This window comes from Cynoglossus semilaevis, chromosome 15 (assembly GCF_000523025.1).
Source record: "Cynoglossus semilaevis isolate Cse_v1.0 chromosome 15, Cse_v1.0, whole genome shotgun sequence".
In the NCBI taxonomy this organism is placed as follows: Eukaryota; Metazoa; Chordata; class Actinopteri; order Pleuronectiformes; family Cynoglossidae; genus Cynoglossus; species Cynoglossus semilaevis.
In genome coordinates, this window is record NC_024321.1 from 9,047,778 (window position 1) to 9,058,449 (window position 10,672).

Sequence of the window (10,672 nt, forward strand, 5' to 3'; positions counted from 1 at the left end):
ATCAAGCTGTCCATCTTTGCTGTGCAGCTCACTGGATATCAATGATTCCAATCTATTCAGAGCAGTCACTGACCTTTTCAGGCCTGTCACTAATTGGTGGTGATGACCTGAACCCGCTGCTCTTATCCTATGTTCAATAAATGCTCACCGCTAATGACTTTGGATGAAAAAGGTATTTGATTCTCCATCCTACCAATTGATTATGTACTAGGGTGTGTCTGAGTGTCAGCTTTACCGAGTGTTTACATCTGTGTTTTGAGAGCAACGTGTTTGAATTTGAGGATTGCACTGTGGATCTTAGTTTAAACCACAGTGAATGGTAATTAAAAGTCAGGCAGATCCATTAAATTTTCTCAATGCTTTCTTAGCAGTGTTCGGATGTATTGATGACTTCGGCTGAGTAAAAGGTCTCAAATGTCTGAAGGACATCCCACAAACCATGTCTGAGCACCTCGCGTTCTCAAAGTCAGCCACAGCAAGAAGTTTGACGCAGGAGCTAATGTAGAAATATATGAAAAATAATTGTAATTGTAATGCTACTGGTACTGCTGTATGCCCCTTTTGTTAGTTGAAGTTGCTGTAGTACTTCTTAAGAGTAATGATTACTTGTTGACTTCAGCATTTCCTAGTTACTCTGCCAACACATTAATTATGGTATATAATATATTTTGAAACAGTCCATTCATGTAGAATGTGTTTGTGTTATGATAGAACATATTTGCATGTGTGTGTGTTGTCCTGTTTACCTCAGATCTACGGAGCAGCTCCATCTTAAGGTAAACACCCAGACAAAAAATGAATGCACCGCACGTCAGTGCCAGCCATGACAGCAGCCACAGGCCCTGGGCCAGACGCAACCGCCTCTGCTGGTTGAACTTCATCTTCAGCAGCATCTTCACCAGCTGTCGACGATGCACCACTAAAAACAGTAAGATGTCACTTTTCAGTCAATTATGCTTCAAAATGAGTTGTTGTTGTTTAAGTAAAAATAAATGCAATAATAACTAACAAGAAAGAAAGCTGTTGTCAACGCAGACTTTGCACTGGTTGTTTGATCAGTTATTAGCAGGTTGAGCTCGTCTAAGTTGTTCCAGATGAAGAGGATAAGCAGGTAGATCCCTTTGTTAGTACAGGGAACAGTCGACCTTAAAGGATAATCCACAAGCTTTTTCCCGATGCTGAAATTATTTCAAAAGGTTTCTTTTCGATCTTCTGTTTTGCAGGTAAAACGTGAACTATGAAACAAAAATGATTGTTCCTTTTTCCTTAGATTAATCGAAATTCTCCTGAGACTGTAATTTCAGTCTTTTGCAGGGACCAGCTTTGAGGTCATGCCATCAAATTCTTCCTTGTGTTGTATATTAGGTGGTTCCTTTCCAGCTGTGCCCAAATGTGACGCCCCCCTAAACCACCCTACCCATGGTAGGCAGAATAAAAGACTGTCCTAAGTGGAGAGTTTGGAGCTGTAATCTCCCAACACTGTCTATCGGATCCTATTAAATTCCAGGGGCCAATGGGAAATCAGGCCAGTGTCTGATCAGCAAACTCATTCTGATAGACACGTAGTCACCTATGGGAGACACAAGCGACTTTGTATGTGTAAGTGTACTGACATGAAACCTTTCGGCACAGCCTGCAGTGCAATCAATAGCTTATATAGACAAGAAATACATTATTATAACAGAGACTTTAGGAATATCAAGAGGGAAAGTGTGAAATGCCAGCATTGCTTGTTTCAAAAGCACAAACATCCTTTTTAACTCATTCACGGAATAAAATGTTTTGAAAAGATTCAAAAATGTGCAGAACAATAATATAAGTTAATCATATAATCATATAAATAATTTCTTTCAGTCTTTAAGAGGGCTACATTTTATTTTGTCACATGTTATTGTGACGTTTTTATCGGTTACAAAAGTTTTGCTGCTCGTCACAACTTCGCCAGTAGGTGGTAGTAATGCATCCCAAAGGTTGCAGAGCTGCTTTGAAAACATCGTTAAACGGATGTGGCTAGCAGTCTTAATTGGTTAAATTGATTAATGTGTATAATTATTCTTTTGTGATCATATTTTGCGGCGTAGAAATGTATGACAGTTTTAGGCAAATATGTGGATATTGTCAATTCAGTGCTTGACAGGAATTAATATTTCCATTATTCAAGCAATATCATATGTACTAGCAACCTGCTAAAACTCAACTCGTGTACTTAGACATCACAGCTGTATTCAATACTACAGCATTTAATGCAGTAAACCAGGATATTTGCCTCCTTTTTATTTTTTTCTTTTACTGCATTTAATGTATTAATATGTCTAGTCTTAAAAGTCTTGTTGCAATTACATCTCTATGGCAGCTCACGTCTCAGCAACTCTTTCTTTTCCTTATTATTTTGGAATTGACTCTTAGCAACTATTTGTCCAGAATGCAACGAGGCTTCTTTGAGTAAGTGAAAGTCTGACCGGGGAGGCAAGATTTAATCTCGTGTGAGATTATGAGTGGAGCAGGAGGGAGGTTGATGGGGTTGGATAAACTGGATTATTATAAGTACTCATGGCAGCTAGAATTAAACTTGTAGCCAGTGACACGCTAACGCCATTTTTTTAACATGACAACAAACAAAAGCAAAAATCTAACTCTTAGTCTGTGGATCCATCCGTTGCCTGTTTTTGCCCTTGTATCAGGAGTTAACAGTGATCTTTATTTTTGTTTGTGCAGATGCTGACGTGATGTGCAAGGGACTGATAGTCCCTCTAGTGGCAGAAATGAGAAGGTTGATCAGACTGACATACACGTTAGTACATTCTTTTTACAACACTACATTTTGAGAAGCCAAAACATCATATAGTGAAAAATGTATGAAATGTTAAATTGTCCTAAGAAATTTACAAAAGACCTGAGCAGTTTATGTGTAGTAATTAAAAAAACAATCTTGGGTTGTATAACTTATTTTATTAGCAGGAAGTCTCATTGACATTTTCTACATATTTATTTTTTGTGCTGCAGAATAATACATGAGTGCATGGTTCACAAGGTCACACATCAGTCATCAGGGTGGTAAACGTTCATTTCAAGCTGCTGACATTATTCACAAACTATGTTCTATACCATCACAGAGCCACAGTTATAAGCTCAAATGTCAACTTCACATTTGTTCTGTCTTCTATGGCAGTTAAAAACTAAGTCTAAGATGAACAGTATAAGTGTATTAAATGTATTACAAACACAGACAGAGGATAACGTAAAATCTATTTGAGCCCAGTAATTACATGCCAATCAAAGGTATATTCAACCACAGACATGAAAAGACAAAAGTAGGGAAACCATCCGAACTGTTTATAATGGTGATTTCTATGTAGTGTGGGTGACTGTGGTTGCCTGTGGACAAGAAAAACTTAGGGTTAGTAATTTATGTCCCACATAAAATTATAACACTATTTTCCTGTAAGTGTATTTACAAATAAATTATTCAGAGGTAGTTCTTCATTCTTAAGAAAATTAGTTACACAGTTGATCAGTAGCCACTTCCTGTTCATCCTCTGTTATTTCCTGGTGGTGTCATCCCCATTAGCAACTACCTTTTATTTGTCTGAACACATCAGCCTGGATTATATATTGGGATCACACTGCATTTTTACATTTATAGTTAACAGATTCCAACTACCTAAGGATCATAGAAATCACCACTGATCACTGACTGGAAGTATAATAAGAGTGTAAAATATATTTCTGTTATTAACAGACAAATGTACAAATGTCACATTTTTTCCTAAACATAAGAACACTAAGAACACATTATATATTAATAAATGTGCACATACTGTACAGGCAAATATGCTTATAAAGCTACACTGAAACATATTGTCTAAAAAGTTATGACATAATCATATAATAATTATATATTATAATATTTTAGTTTTGCAAGGAGGGAACCGTGTGCACCACCTTTGGTAAAGATCCCTGTTTGAGACACATTATTTGATTTGTTCAAACCCAAGTCTACACTGTCTCAATGTATCAAACTAAAACTATACAGGTCCTACATGATGAGATTTACAACTTCTTTATAATATTAGAGGATTTAGTATTATATTGGTGACACAAGAATTACTTCTTAGAGAGAATATTAACAAGTAAGTTAGATAATATGTGTATAGATTATATATAACTAATATTTGTTGCATCTTGTGTGTCTCCATTGTGGTTTTGGGGGGGAGGGTGTTTACATCATTCACTTGTTTGGGTCAGGCTTTTGGCTTTAGAGTAATGGGTAGATTGAGGCAGAGTGTTTGAAGCCTAAAACTACAATATATACAGTACGTTAATAATAAAACCATCTTATCTAAGGTATTTCTGTGGTATTTTAAACATAAATCTACTTCCAACATACTGCCTTTTCAGTCTGCCTCTTCAGCTGTTGGTTTCACTCCTTCCACCCACTCTTCCCGGACCTGCAGCTCCGTCCCTCCACCCACATTATTATGAGCCTGCAGCTGCTGCATGAACTCATCCAAGATCTGCTGTGCTGACACAGAGGTCACATCCACAAGGTTGTGCTCTAAAAGTGCTCCATTTACTCCTCCCTTTCCACACCAGCAGTCACTGACCGCAGCAACCTGTTGAAGATTTGACTTGGTGTCACTCTGCTTAGGGCCCAGGGGAGACTGCTGTAGGTTTTGAGGGTAGACAGGTTGAGGTCTGGCAGTATGAACACCAGCCATTTTCTTAGACAGGACAGGGCTGATGTCAGCTGTGGAAATAAATGGACTGTTGCTCGACTCCTGTTGACTTGGGAGGTTGGCTTCAGTTGTTGTTGTCGTTGTTGGCGACCCCTGCTTAAACGGCACAAAAGCAGTGACCCTCTGTGGCCCTGCCTCTGTGTTTGTCAGCCAGTCATGTGTAACTTCTTCCATTTTTGGAGAGAGGGGTTGTGGAGAGGAGGCAGAGCCACTGTTTGATGCAGGGACAGTCAAAAACCTCTGCAGGGCCTCAGCTGAGTTTAAGTGTTTCTCCAGTATATCTTTGATTAAACATGGCACCTGAGGTGGGAAACACCAAAGACAAAGATTTCTACAGTAATCATCACTGAATACACATTACATGTTGCTACACTTCATTTATTTATAAGGTTTTCATTTTAAATGGGTTTAGAAAGCATAAAATATTTGACATGATGAGTACAATGACAAAATAATAACGTGGAATGTAATTCCTATTCCTATTCAAGTACATCAGTGGATCTGGATGAAATCATCGATTTAATTCCACGTATAAATCGGATTTTAGATCAGCACGCACTCAAAATCAATTGCCTTTGAGCAACACGTACAAAAATCTACAAAATAGACAATCTTTGGGCTTAGCATGGTGAGTTACAAATTGGGAAGCGTCTACGCATTTTAAAATGGAAGCCCGCTGCTTGTGGGAGTGTGCATACGTGTCCACTAGGTGTCAGTGTGCTCACATTGATACTCTCCAGAGCAGCGATAGTTCTGTGGGCGTCCTCTAACTCCGAACTCATCTGAGACACACGGTTTAGGAGAAACTTCCTCTCACTGCTCAGGCTTTCAGACTGCGAACACACGAAATATCAATAACAACTGAAAACAAACAGGCAACGACGTTAGAGAAAGGGTTTTAAAAATGGATTAGGCCAGTGTTCCCCGCGGTAGTTTTATGCAAGGATTTCTAAAATTAGTGTTTAAGGCCAGTGTTCCCCGCGGTAGTTTTATACAGAGCAAGGCTTTCTCAAATTAGTGTTTCTGAACATACTAACGTCAGGAAGTCTAGATACAGTAAGTTGAATACAGAATATAATGTCTAACAATAACACACATGTATCGCTTGGTTGACCAAATTAATTTAATTTAATACATATGTATAAAATATAAATTGACTGCTTGAATAGCTTAGTATTGAAAACACACAACGAGATATGTTAATATATGGCAACATAAAATGTCTGAGTTGTACAAGCTTTTATATGTTTCTCACCGCTACCTGGAGCTGTTTCCCCAGTTGGTTATTAGCCTCCTTGGTCCCAGTGTGGGTCTCAAGAAGACTGTTAGCAAAAAAAGAAAGAAAGTTTTAATATTGTATCACTTTCATTCCATTGTCACATGTTATTCCTCTCATTTAACGTTAACTGCAATTCAACAAATGTAATATTTACTGCATGCTTTAAATACTGTTTCACTGAAGATGACCTCAAGATGGTTGTAGGAATAACTTGCTTGACCAGAGCTTTATGGTTTTTCTACATTAGCTTCAGGAAAGTCTTCTTGTAGATAAGCGGGTGTGGTGAATGACTACAGATGGCTGTTTCTTTGAACAAGTGGTCAACACAAACACTCATTGAAAACATGCAACAATTGACACCAAACTGCAGCCAAGAGGGACACCACAGTCACTGCTGCAGTTGCTCCAGGCTTCTGTAGAATGTGTGGCATGTGTTAGTGGCCTGACAGGAAACAGATCTGAACGCGGCTGTGAGAGGTGAGTGTGACGAACAAGGGCAGATGAATTCTGTCCTCCTCCTTTCTACTGCTTGTTGAAAATGTGTCGAAGCCAAATCAAAACATGTGTGTGTAACATGTGCTGGGTTTTATTCCATACATCAATTAATCTTTAGTCACCATTATGCAAAACCATTGATTAGATCGTATTGATTACAAGCAGAGATCACTGGTAATTTCCAAACCACGTCACACGATCCAGTACACACGTGCTGTCCTGCCTTATACAGCACACACCAGAGACATTTTCCAGTTCAGTTTAATCCGTACAAATGCTCCATGCTAACCAACTGTACGTGTTGGAATTTGTTCCGTTAAAAGCCGGTCACCTTTTATATTTTTCCTTGACCTGACTCAGCTCGTCCCTGCATCTCTGCAGCTCCACTTCCAGGCTCTCAATGCAAACCACTGTCTGCAGCAGGTTTTGTTGAAGATCTGCATTCTCCTCCTGCAGTGCCCTGCACAGTGGTGTGGAAGCAATGTCGAAACAAGGGAAGCATTGTCAAAACATCTAGCCCTGCTGCTTTCAGAGCAACAAAGGTATTTATAACTCATATATTTCCTAGGGCTACACAACAGGCCAAATCAACTGATCAAAGAGTTCACAGACTTTATAATGAACAAACTATATAATTGGCCTATGTGAGCTTCTGTTATGTACTGTCTCACACCAACATCATAATAATAATATGCTGCTATATTTTATGTGAAATGGCAATGTGGATACTAAAGCTATAGAAATTAATCAAAGCTCTCACTGTAAGTGGTATAAATAACAATCATTTAAATGAAATTAATAACCAATAAGTCAGAGAAATTAATCAAGATATGAAATGGAAAATAGAAATGGAAAAAGAAGAAGACAATTACCGAAGATGGTCCACATCAAACACTGTGTCCTGATGGGTAAAAATAACACAAGAGAAGGAGAGATTAAATCCTTAATAATCATCTAATAATCTGACACTGAATCTATGTCAAATCTAGAGTCTACTTCAGCCTTCAAAGGAAAACAGCAAGGTATTTTGAATCTGAACAATAATAGCGACATAAAATAATTTGTAACATAACTTTTGGCTCTTGGGTACATACATTTTTCTGATATAAATGTAGGCACTTACATACATTTTTCTGATATAAATGTAGCTTTAACAGGGAGTGCCCCTTACTTATTGGTTATGGACTGTTTGTTCCTGTTAGTTGCAGTATGTGTTTGACTGGGTTTTAAGTATGTGTATTTCTTTGTGTTGTTTCTCTGAACTCCTTTTATGCAATGCCAAAATGGTAGAGCAATGTATTGATGTGTGTTTATCTGTTTGTGTTTAAAGCTGAGGCAGAAAGTTACGTAAGAGACTTACTGTTATCCAACCACTCTGCAGGCTGCAGTGGGGTTTTTTTTTTGTTTTGTTTTTTTTTACACTAAAAGCCAGGATCCATTTTGTGCTGCACTGCTGGAGAGTGACTCAGACTACAGTGCGTAGTTTGACACATCCCCCACAGTCCATGACTCAGCTGTACTGCCTCTGCTACAGAGAAGGCTTCATCAATGTAGCTCTTTGGACTCGTGAGGATAATCACTGAGCCATTCTCCTTTTTTGTCTGATTATTCTTATGCGCGAGTTCTATTAAAAATTGTTATTTAGCATAAGAATATTGGATATACACAGCATTGTCAAAAGGTGTGGTGAAACAAGTTCAATATAATTATTTTTCTTGCAAACTCACTCTGTATCCCATATGCTGCAAACATCGACCACCGGCCTTGTCTGAACTATGACTGGTGGCTGTGAATGTTGTGTCTCTGACTCTGAATGAATCAGATTGGGCCAAAGACTCAGATCCAAGGCCAACGCTTACATTTTGGGCTGATGACGATGAAGAGCTGGAGGGTCCTGGGTGTCCAGAGGCCGGCTGCTCCTGCTGATGCCCGTATTCTTGGGGCTGTCTGGGAAAGTGGGAGTGGGAGCCAGTGTGGTGCTGTTTATGGGGATGACGTTTTTTAGGTTGACAGAGTTCAGGACTGGTGCTGGTGCCATCAGTAAAGTAATGAGCAGACCTACCAAACCTGTCATTTGACACAAAATCTCCACTGGGTGATGGTCTTTGGTTTTTCTGGCTGTCTCCACGCTTTATGGTATGGCTAGATGGGTGAGGTGGGTGAGGTGGAGAACATCCATGGGGATTTCTGGCTGCATAAGCGATCACTTTGTCAGGATTGGCGCAGTCTGAGTGTGTTGATGCGGTACAGGAGGAAACTTTATCCTGGCTGTGGTGCTGTTTGCGATCTTTTTCCTCTCCTGAACTCTCTCTGTGTTTCTTGGGTGGCAGCTGTGGTGTGACTGGATTAGCTCTGCGTGGAGAATGGGCAGGGCTCATTTCTGCTTTTTTTGTTATGTTAACACCAAAGACCGTGAGATCTGATGGACTCATAACCTGTTTTGTTATTTCATCCAGAAAAGCTGAGAACTGCAACTTGGCTTGCACAAATTCAGACCTCACTTGTTGTATCTCACCTTGGGTGTCTCCTTTGCCCTTTGGTGTCAGTACCTCCATGGACTTTGTCTTGCGGATGTCAGTCGAAGGTTCCTTGTTTTTAAGGATTCCTTTGCTGGGAAGCTGACTGGAGGACACAGCTCTCTTCGGGCCTCTGGAGACCCCGAGGAGAATGTCCTCTTCACTAAAGGCCAGTGATCGGTTTAGACTAGCTGTTTTATACAGAAGTCCATTAATGTGTGAAACCCTGGAGTCTCCTCTGGGACCAGTTTTATTACCCTGCAGTAGACCTTCTTCACTTCTGCTGTGGCCACGGTCAAGAGATGAAACACGGTTGCTGCTATGTTGCGAGCTTCCATTTGTCCTGTGCAAAAGATTGGAATTTGGGCCATGTTTAACTGTGGCAAAGACAATAGGTTCGTCCTGGTCATTTTCTTGATAATCTCTGCGCACATCTAGGATGTTAGAACAAGACAGAGAGTGCTGTGGCCGCATGGCATGATGAAGAGAAAGAGAATCGTTTGTACTCTCCTCTGTGAACCATGAGGACGTAGAGCAGGAAGAAGAAGAGGAAGAAAAAGAGGAGGATGAGGCTCGAGAGAGAGTCACAGGGGTGTGTTGGTTGTATTGAATGTTATCTTCTCTCTGCATAAATGGCTGCGGTGTTTGATGATGATGAGCATCATAATGAGGGCCGTCATTATTGTAGTGACTCTGATGACGGAGGTGAAAATTTCCATGGATTGTACTTGGATTTTTGTCCTTATCATCCAACATTGTGTATCTACAGTGACAACAAAAATAATTGAAATGGCGGACAAAAAAGATCATAATTAATTACTTTTGAAATTGAAAGGTATTTGTTAAATTTGTGTAACTTACTCCAAAAGTTTTTAAAATCACATCGCATTCTCTTCACATTGCCAGTATTTAAAAAAAAAAAACACAATCCTTCTTTAAAATGAATTAAAATGTGACCAAAATCTTTTTACCTGTGTGAATGAGGGTCTTGATGATGGTGGAAATGATGATGATGATGATCTCCCCTTGGCTTAATCTCATCAAGAGTGGAAGGGTTTTGAACAGGCATAAAAAACTTATCCATAACCACTCTCTTTTCTATGATGGTCAGTAGATTTTATACAAATTAGTGGAGGAAACGCCGTTGACCATCTGTTTGAGCACAAGTTTTCTAACACTATCCTGTTACAGCGACGGCTAGTTATTTAATGATGTAAACCATCATTGTTTTTATAGAATTGGCCCAAAAAGAAATAATTCCAGGCAAGTGACAAATGCGAATTAGCAAATAATATGGTTGTCCGGTTGTTGGTATCAACCTGAAAGAGTTTTCCTCGAGTATGTCCATCTGCAGCATGTCGAGATAATATATCAACACCCCAATGGTAAATTCCTGGAGGGCATTTGGATTTTGCATCAAGCTTGATGCAATGCGAAATGCTCAGTGAACTAGATGAAAAAGCGGAACATGTGTCCTCACTGAGAAGGCAATCAATTCCCAAAGCCCTCTGGACAGATTCCAAAACAACACATTTGACTTTGTAGTATCAATCCACAATATCGAGTTTATTTGTGTTTTTATGTTTTTCTTATCCTAATTTTCTATAATAATGAATTTATATTGTTAAAGTACCAAAGGGACATAA

At 39.3% G+C, this 10,672-nt stretch overlaps 2 protein-coding genes and 1 long non-coding RNA gene across 5 annotated transcripts in view; 1 reads left to right on the forward strand and 2 right to left on the reverse strand.

The window, feature by feature from the left end:
- rom1b (retinal outer segment membrane protein 1b) overlaps nt 1-912 on the reverse strand; it is a 4,956-nt gene extending 4,044 nt beyond the window's left edge. The window contains exon 1 of the mRNA XM_025062987.1: nt 747-912. Coding sequence (XP_024918755.1) covers nt 747-893 — 147 coding nt within the window. The 5' untranslated portion in view covers nt 894-912. The remainder of the gene's footprint in view (nt 1-746) is intronic.
- Nucleotides 1-2,840, forward strand: part of LOC112488140 (uncharacterized) — a 4,236-nt gene extending 1,396 nt beyond the window's left edge. Inside the window, exons 3-5 of the long non-coding RNA XR_003051904.1 lie at nt 752-928; nt 1,366-1,599; nt 2,716-2,840. This is a non-coding gene — a long non-coding RNA (uncharacterized LOC112488140). The remainder of the gene's footprint in view (nt 1-751; nt 929-1,365; nt 1,600-2,715) is intronic.
- Nucleotides 2,841-4,361: 1,521 nt separating this feature from the next.
- Nucleotides 4,362-10,666, reverse strand: LOC107989574 (uncharacterized). 3 transcript variants are annotated; one of them, XM_025062984.1, is made up of 7 exons: nt 9,998-10,666; nt 8,238-9,789; nt 7,383-7,411; nt 6,842-6,970; nt 5,998-6,058; nt 5,462-5,569; nt 4,362-5,036 (listed from the first exon to the last, which is right to left on the reverse strand). In XM_025062984.1, the coding sequence occupies exons 1-7, from the start codon at nt 10,108-10,110 to the stop codon at nt 4,395-4,397; spliced, it is 2,634 nt and encodes an 877-aa protein (XP_024918752.1). In that variant the 5' UTR covers nt 10,111-10,666; the 3' UTR covers nt 4,362-4,394. The 3 variants fall into 3 exon arrangements, with proteins under 3 accessions (XP_024918752.1, XP_024918751.1, XP_016894638.2); XM_025062983.1 differs by having other exon boundaries at nt 5,992-6,058; XM_017039149.2 differs by lacking the exon at nt 9,998-10,666 and having other exon boundaries at nt 5,992-6,058; nt 8,238-8,489; nt 8,573-8,735.
- Between the last annotated feature and the right edge of the window lie 6 nt (nt 10,667-10,672).

Coding starts and splice junctions, on each gene's coding strand:
- LOC107989574 (XM_025062983.1), bottom strand. CDS start 10,110: ATGGATAAGTTTTTTATGCCTGTTCAAAACCCTTCCACTCTTGATGAG. Junction 6,971..7,382: donor TTTGATGTGGACCATCTTCG/GTAATTGTCTTC, acceptor ACCACTGTGCAG/GGCACTGCAGGAGGAGAATG. Junction 5,037..5,461: donor CTGCTCTGGAGAGTATCAAT/GTGAGCACACTG, acceptor TTCCCACCTCAG/GTGCCATGTTTAATCAAAGA.